The 8,397-nt window shown below is 55.7% G+C and overlaps 1 protein-coding gene across 1 annotated transcript in view; it reads right to left on the bottom strand.

Annotated features, from left to right (window-relative positions):
* Positions 1-8,397, bottom strand: part of NECAB3 (N-terminal EF-hand calcium binding protein 3) — a 29,733-nt gene that overhangs the window by 10,944 nt on the left and 10,392 nt on the right. The window contains exons 4-5 of the mRNA XM_008634351.2: positions 6,382-6,407; positions 5,975-6,072 (exon numbers count right to left, since the gene is read on the bottom strand). Of these exons, the coding sequence (XP_008632573.1) occupies positions 5,975-6,072; positions 6,382-6,407 (124 nt within the window). The remainder of the gene's footprint in view (positions 1-5,974; positions 6,073-6,381; positions 6,408-8,397) is intronic.

Genomic DNA, 8,397 nt, shown 5'->3' with positions numbered 1-8,397 from the left:
CCGCTGTTCTGGCCAGAGCTGCTGCACCACAGCTGCCCTGGGCTGCACCAGCTGGCCGGGCAGAGCCTCCAGTCGGTGCCTGACCACGCCAGGAGGCACATCCTGGGAAACATCGTGCTCTCAGGCGGCTCCTCCATGTTTCCTGGCTTTCCCGAGAGGATGTGCTTGGAGTTGAACCTGCTTTTCCAAGGCGCAGGCGTCCACGTTGAGGTCCTGGCAAACCCCAAGCGGGGCACAGCAGCCTGGGCTGGGGGCTCCATGGCAGCCTCACTCACGTCCTTCCAGCACACGTGGATGACAAAGGGCGAGTACCAGGAGCACGGGGCCGAGTACGTGCACACAAAATTCCAGTAGAGAGGTGGCAGCCATCCCCCGCGGAGGAATGACTCCGAAACACTGCCCTGCTCCGGGCACAGCTGCAGCAGCGGTAACTGAGCAGCTCCTGCGCTGCTGCACAGGTGCAAAGTCAATTAAAGAGCCCCAAAAGAAACAAAGTGCTTCTCATTGACACTCCAGGTTATTTCCTATCCACCGTCTATCTAACAAGGGTGTGGCCCCTAGGGCTGGAAAACAATCGGGGCTCATGCTGGGGATCCAGGCCATGCCGAGTGTCTGGTCTGGGTACATTTAGTCAATCCCAAGGCTCCAGGCTGCATTTTCCAACAGGAAATACAGCTGCCAGGATGAGGAAGGGGCCTTCTCCAGCTGTCAGCACTGCAGGACCCCCAAGGGGAGCCACGAGTGCTGGAGGAAGGAGCTGAGCAGGGGAATGTCCACACAGCACCAGCGCTGCAGCCACTTTACTACGGGAGGTGATTTCTCATCCTGGCACTGGAACAGGTCAGCACTGGGTAAGAAAAATGAGCTGAAAACCAGGGAACTGCATTCACTCCTTGCAATTTTGGTCTAAAGGTCATGTGGTGCTCCAGGGAGCCGATTCAGCTCCCTGAACAGGCATTTTCTCACCTGCCTTTGCTGCTGCCTCGCTGAACTGAGTCAGCTCGGCAGACGATTAGAAAAGGATCCGAGGGTGCAAAGGAAGCAGCTGGGGAGCACAGCCCAGCTGTCACAGCAGACTCCTGTCCCCATGGGCAGCCCCATGCCAGCTCCTCAAGGGACACAGAAACCACAGGATGTCACCGTGAGCACTGAGAGAGACAGGACCAGCAGTGGGAGGTCGGGGAGGGAGCCTCCACATGATGCAGAGGGCTGGCTGCTCCCCAGGAGCATCCACCAGGAGAGGTCAGCCCCTTTCCTCGACAAGACGAGGAGACAGACTGGAGCAGCATCCTTACCTTCCCCACGGTGTCCTCGTGTGGCCCCAAGGCTGCAGCACCCGCAGCCAGGCTGCCCTCACCCCCCCAGGCTCCATGAACCATGTCCAAAATCATGTCCAGCAATGCTACCCCATACTAATAGCTCTCAAATAATTTTAGTCAACAATGTAAGTTTAGCACACAGAAGATCTGGAATTCCAGAAGCTCTGTACAGAAGGATTTCATTGTAACCCTTCCACTGCTGGTGTCAAAGAAGGGGGGCAGTGGGGAGGGTCCTGAGCCCCTCATGGTTTTCTGGCTGCTCTGTGCCACCAGCCCAGTCCAGGAGCTGTACCTGACTGGGCTGGATGGGAAGGGGAAAGGGAAAGGGAGTGGAGATGATGGATGTTCATCCCCCAAGCTCTGGGCTCATGCTGGAGTCAGCAAAGGGTAGACAAGCACCCCCCCCCCCCCCCCCAGCACCAGGGGCCAGGGGTTTTTATCCCTGCTGGAAAATGAATCTCATTTTCCTGCCTCAGGAAGAGGATGGCAGCAACACTGACAAGAAGCAGCTGGAAACTGAGTTCCAGCTCTGCATCTCCAGCCTCTCCCAGCCAAGCACCTCACCTGCCCCAGGAATGGAGAGCTCACGGCTGGGGACCCCTGCCCACCCCTTCCCCTCCTCATCCCAGGGTGTGCAGGCACTAAAATCCCTGCCAGCACTGCCTCTCTGTGCCCACCCAACTCCTGCCAGCCCGGACACACATTCCCTGCTTGAAGGGGAACAGAGACACTCCAACCTCCCCAGGACACAGCTGGAGTGAGTGAGTCCCCAGGGGGGCACAGCAGGTACATTATTCACCCACCACACAGCCCTGCACAGTCCGTTTCACTACCCAAAATCCAAATGCTGCCATCCCTCTGGCCACACTGAGGGCCCTTCCCCTCTGCAGCTGTGGGGTGAATGAGGTGTGCTCCCACCTCCCAGGTGTCCTGCCAGCCCTGCCACAGCCTTGGCACACGGATGCTTCCCCTCGTGTGGGGGATGGATTCTTCTCCCCGAGCACATCACTCCCCTTCCCAGGGCCAGGCTCTGGGATAAGCACCAGCCCAGCACTGCCCACGCTCTCAGCTTCCACCCTGAATGGCCTAACTCCGTCCTCCACGGATGGAGTTTTATGGCAGGAGCAGAGCTGCTCTCACCAACACCACATTCAGCCTGCCCCGAGCCCCACAACTCACCCAGGTCAGTCCCTACACCCCAAACACGCGGGCACAGGCACCAGCGTGGGGTGACAGCCCCCAAAAGCCCACTCCCAGCCCAGGGCACGCTGTGCTTGGGAGGGACTCAGCTGCAGAGGGTCCCACGGGGACAAGGCAGCACTGCCAGCTGCCTCCTGCCTCTCGCCTCGTCAAACACAGCACGCCCAGGGGAACGTGCTGCAGACAAGGATGCAAACAGCCATCCCTCAGGAGAGCTCCAAATGCTGCTTCACCTTCTGCATCAACTTGGAAAATTTCATGCCAGGGGAGAGAAAGAACTGAAAGTCCGGCCCCCATTGCACGCCTCGTTTTGGGGCAAAAAAACCAAAATCCTCTCATCAGGTGTAGCACAGAGGTCAAGCCCTCTGTTGTCAGAGGTTCAATAAACTCACCAAGCACAGCGTTTTCTGCTCATGGCAAAGCCCCATGGGGAGTCACAAAGGAAATAACTCAGCAAGCAGGAGACAAGAAATTCTGGTGGTGCACTGGTACTTCAGCTCTGTTTACCCCGATGAAAATCACCAAGTTGCCAAGAGCTGCTACAATTCTGCTTTTGAGGGGTTTTATTGGTTTCTTATGATGATAGTTAAGCTCAGGACAGAATGGAAGGGGTGGCCACATAATTCCTGTCAAAGGATAAATAAGGCTGCCTGGCTTGGAGAGGTATTTATGTGAGGGTTTGCAGTGTTTGCTCACTGGGAAATGGAAAGATTTTAGCATACAGGCTCCCTGTGAGAAACATCAGACTGTTTTCTGAGGTATTTCCACCGCTCACTTCCTACCCTGATGCAATTATATTGCAAACATGAAGTCCAGCCACAAAATAAGGGGTAAGCAGCACACTACAGCACAGCTATCATGTTCTATTCTACAAATAAGTGGGAATGACAGAATTTGGAGGAAAAACCCTCTCTTCTTGACAAGGCATATTTTCTTTAGCATGTTCCTACCAGCCCAGCGAGGAAGGATGGAGGCATGGGAACCCCTAACAGTTTGGTTTCCTCCTGCTGACCTGTAGAACCATAAAAACAACCATGAGCAGGTTTGCTGCTCACACACACACACACAGAGCTTCCTGCAGTAACTGCAGGCCCACAGGACAAACCCAGCTCGTACTTCCCACACTTTATCCCAGGGTTTATCCTGACAAGGTGCATGGGAGCAGATCGAGGAGCTTGCCAGCCAGGAGACAGGCCAGTGATCCATGCCAGGTATCCTGGCCCGCAGTGACAAGCAGAAAGCTGGGAATATTCGATACCAAAAAGGCTTCTGGCAGCTCCCAAATACACCCACAGCACATTCCCTCTGAGCTTCAGTTTCCTTATTTCCCTCCTTGCTGTAGCTCACTGGCATGGTCTGAGCAATCCCCCACGAAGCTGCCCGGGCTCTCTGTCTGTTTTCCTGCTCATTTTCACATTTCCAGCTGGGGGTCCCTGGAGGATGCAGGGCTGAGCAACGCCGTGGCTGCAGCAGTGAGGAACTACTGGAGATGGATCATGCCCTAACTAAGGGATGCTGTGGTGAGAGGCAGCTCAAGCAAGAGATTTCCTCCTTCTCCTAGCCAGCCTGGGCATCACTGCCTTCTCCAGAGTGAGGCAAAGTCCTCAGAAATACAGCCTGGGAAGAACAGGCAGGGACTGCAGATCCTTCAGCAGGGCTCTTCCAGTTTTCTCAGTGCACAAGGAGCTCCCTGGGATGAAAATTCATCTGGTTCTTCCATGAGGCTGCTCTCTCTGCCGAAGTGGGGCTCTCAGACCTCAGAGAGGTGTTTGAACCAAAAGAACTGAGGGGCAGGTGTAATTTGGGAAATCTGTTCTCTGCCCTGGCTCACAGAGGTGTGAGCTTTGGCTAAAATCCAGCCCATTAATCCCATAATAACTCAAGCCCGAGTCCAACTCTGGAAATACAAATGTGGGAATATATTCAGGTCCCAGCAGGTAGGAATGCAGCATTTATCATCTCTGGCAGCAGTGGCAGGTATCCCATAGCTCTGCAAGAGCCCTGCCCACTCCTGCCTTCTCCCCAGCTCCGAGCCCAGCACAGCAGGGGAGTGCAGGGAGATGATTCCCAGCAGGATCAGTATCTGCCCTGGGGCACATCAGGGCTGGGATCAGAGCACCTGATCAGCACAGGCCTCCCCTGGGTGAGAGCAGTGCTGGGAACGCTGGACTGCCCTGGCTCTGGGCAGATCCAAACAGGTGGAGAAATGAGTCCATCGAAATTTGTTTCAACAGGAAAAACCTGCTTCTCTTTTCCAGGGAACACCGGTAGCACCAGAAACTATGGAGTGAAGGAATGCATCACACCAATACAGTGACTGTGCTGTCCTTTGGAGAAACGCGTGACTACACACATTCATTACCCAAAAAAACAGGACAGAAAGGAACTGAAATAAAGCACAGCTCTCTGGAGAGGATTCCTCCTCTCCCTCTGGACTTGTATCTAACAGCTGTGAGTGGGGCCAGGGACCTGAACCAACGAGAACATGCATTTTCAAGAGATTCCCTCTCCTGGCATGAAATTTCCCCACATTCAGGGAGACACTGCTGAGGCTGGCTCTGGCCAGAGGAAAGCTCAGAGAGGGACTGAGACACTGCAGAGGCACAAACACCACTTTGGTAAGTGTGGGACTGACCCCCCTTTTCCTCTCTGTCAGAGCAGTGTTCACACGGGTGATACCCCTCATCTTCTTCGAGCAAAGCACCGAAGGCACAGAAAGGGTCTTCCCACAGCTCAGCACCAGCCCAAGCACACAGCTAAACCATTTAACCTATTTCAGGTACAAAGGGGGCTGCTGGTCCCTTTCCCCACTGTCTTCATCCCGACGCTGCCCAGCACAGCCGGGGGCTCGGAGCTTGCCCTAATTAGCAGCTTCCAATCTGCTTCCCACCAGCACAAGCTGCGGGAAGAGGGAGGGAGAGCATTCCCGCAGGGATGGACGCTGCACCAGGCTGGGAGACAGGGAATTGCAGCGCTGCCCCTCTCCTGCAGCCGGGATTTGGTGCTGGGAGCACGGGCTGGGCTCAGCACAAGCTGCTGGGGGGTCCCTCCAGAGCAAGATCAACCCTGCAGTGCAGATTTTGAGCCACGCTGCTGGGTGGGAAACGCTTTGGTTTGGCTCAGAACTCAACATGGACTCTCGGGGATGCTCCCAGAAAGTGTCCGTGGGCAGGACCCTCCAAGGAGCTGCTGGAACAGCCACTGCCAGAGCCCTGCAAGGAGGGAGATGATGTTTCCAGAGCACAAAAGCTTTGGATTTACCCTTGTCCTCCTCGGGCTGGGCTCCCCATCCTCCAGGCTCTGCCCCCACACGCGGACAACCCGAGCACGCCCAGGCACCCCCTTGATTTGAGGGGTTTGCTGCCTCCGACCCCCAAATCTCACACTAAGAAGCAGCTGTGCTCACCACAGCTCCAATTTCACGCCCACCTGCCCGCCGCTGGTGCCGTCCTTACCAGCTTGGTTTTGTCCATGGCTGCCAGCACCGCAGCGTTGAGGGTTTCCAGGGCGGAGAGCACGTTCCTGTATTCCCCCAGGTACGCCGAGAAATAATCTGGAGCACGAGAGAACACCATGGTCAGGCTCCTGAGCACCTCCATCTCTGCCTCCCCTGCTCCTGCTCCCCACACACAGCCCAGAGCTGCAGGGGGGGCATTCCCTTCCCTTTCCAGAATCACTCTCCCACCTGGGCTGAAATGAAAAGTCCTTCCTTATCCCCTTGGGAAAAGCACCTCTGTGCTAGGATTCAGGCACAGGGACTGCCGATGGCAGCCAGTCCTGCCCGGCTCAGACACACACAAGCCCCACCACACAGATCCTGGGGAGGGGAAGCTCTCCAGGGCAGGAACATCTCCTGACTTACCACACAACTTCTCCGTGTCCACGTTACTGCAAGAAACACACAAAAAAGCTCCTGTTAGATAGTGGGGCTGGTGTGGGGGAAACAGTGGTGGTGACCAGGGGTTTGGGGGCTTGTCTCGAGTCCCAGCGGATTTACTGCTTGCTCACGTATTTTCAGAAGGGTTTAGAAAAATAAGAAGCTGCACAGGTTCAGAGCCAGCACCTCTGCTGCAGGGGCTGAAGGAGCAACAAAATCAGCTTCACCAACATCTCCTGGAGCTGGAGTGTGCTGGGAAAGCATCTGTGACAGCAGGGTGAGGTTGGGATGGAGATGCCCCACACCCCTGGCTGGCAGCCCCATTTCTGAGCCCTGGAGCTGCTTCTTCAACCCAACCTCTTCCCTCAAACATGGGAAGCATCCTGGCAGGGCTCCCTCCTTGTTTATCCTTGACCTCAGCCCAGCTCCTCCCCGTGGCACCAGACGCCCTCCTCCCCCAGCTGCTCCTCCTCCTCTTCCCTGCCCTCAGAGCCCAGGTGGTGTGGGGCTGCCTGGAGGCTCCCGGAGGGCTGGATGGCTTCACAGCCCACCACAGCGGTTTTTCCTGCCCTGAAGGTCATTAAAGCAGGGATCTGGCTCCAAAAACCTGGAGGCAGAGGCCAGGCCCCCACCCCTTTTCACTAACAGAGAGCACGGCGCTGCAGAATCCACCCTGGCATCCCTGCAGGGCTTGGCCAGGTCCCTGCTGTGGCTACTAAAGGTGCTGCTGGGGTGGGGAGGGAGAAGGAAATGTTCAAAAACAGGCACAGGTTTTGGGGATGGGTTTGCATGGTGCTGTTGGATCGGCTCAGGCAGCCAAAGCCACAGAGGCAGAGCTGCTCACGATGCCCAGCATCACCCAGAGCCTGCAGGGACAGACCCCAGGATATCATTGATTCAAATCAGCCTCTGCTCAAAGCATCCTGCTGCCTCAAAATCCCCTAGATGGTTACAATCATTTTTAATCCTGATTGGGAAAGTAGAAGAGAGCCCAAAAGAGAGCTTTTTAAGTGTTTAAGTGCTGTCACACATGGAGGAACTGGCGGTACCTGGAGTTTGCCAGGCTCCAAGCACAAGGAATGCTGCAGTGCTGCTGCCCAGGGGGTGTGAAACCACGGCCACATCACCCTGCCCCCCTCTGACACTGCTCACAGGGCAAAGGGACAAAAACACCCCCGTGTAAAATTAGAGGACAGTGTGCAAAGTGTCCAAAATTCCATTTACGGTGAAATAATTAAGGCAAAATCTTCCTACAGTTTTTCCGAAGACATCAAAGACTGGATTCTGCCTCTCTCTTTCTTCTGGGCTTCCACTTGGTGCACTTTAGCAGCAGGCAGTAGTTCAAAGCACAGGAATATTTTGGTGTGAGGGGTGGCAGAGCCAGGGCAGGGGGACTGCAGCCCCTCTGTTCCAAAACTGCATCTGGAGCCTCTGCAGGCAGCAGAGAGGGGCAAGGTGAGGCTGGGATCCGGCTCAGCTATTTTAAACACACAGGAGCTGACTTAGGCAGGGCTCTGCACACTGACCTGGCACTGCAGGCACTTTTTTAAGTGGATAAAAAATCCGTGTTTCCCTCGAGACTCAATACAGATAAACCTGCAAAGCCACAGCCCCTTCCCCTGGCAGCTCCTCTCCATCCAACTTTGCTGGTCCCATCTCTGAGCAGCTCTGCTAGACAGAGACACTGGGGTTTGGAGCACCAGTGTACACTGGAAGAAGGTTTAGCTCCTTCTTAATTGCTCCCCTTCATTTCTGGCAGCTGCCTGGAGCCTGCAGAGCTGCTGCAGTGCTGCAAGAGCCCTGGCACAGCAGCACCCACAGCCCAGCCTGTCAGACCTGTGCCCAGAGCTGCCACTGCAGGGAGCCACTGGTTCTCAGCTGAGAGAAGGGTAAAAGTCACCGAAGAGGGGACATGGACACCTCCTGCACACATTACCCAGGTATTCGCACTGGTCCCAGTGAGCACCTGGGGCTGGGACTGGTTTCAGCAGGGACAAGGAG

Source organism: Corvus brachyrhynchos, unplaced genomic scaffold (assembly GCF_000691975.1).
Source record: "Corvus brachyrhynchos isolate BGI_N302 unplaced genomic scaffold, ASM69197v1 scaffold125, whole genome shotgun sequence".
Classification (NCBI taxonomy): domain Eukaryota; kingdom Metazoa; phylum Chordata; class Aves; order Passeriformes; family Corvidae; genus Corvus; species Corvus brachyrhynchos.
This window is presented reverse-complemented; position numbering and strand designations above follow the sequence as displayed.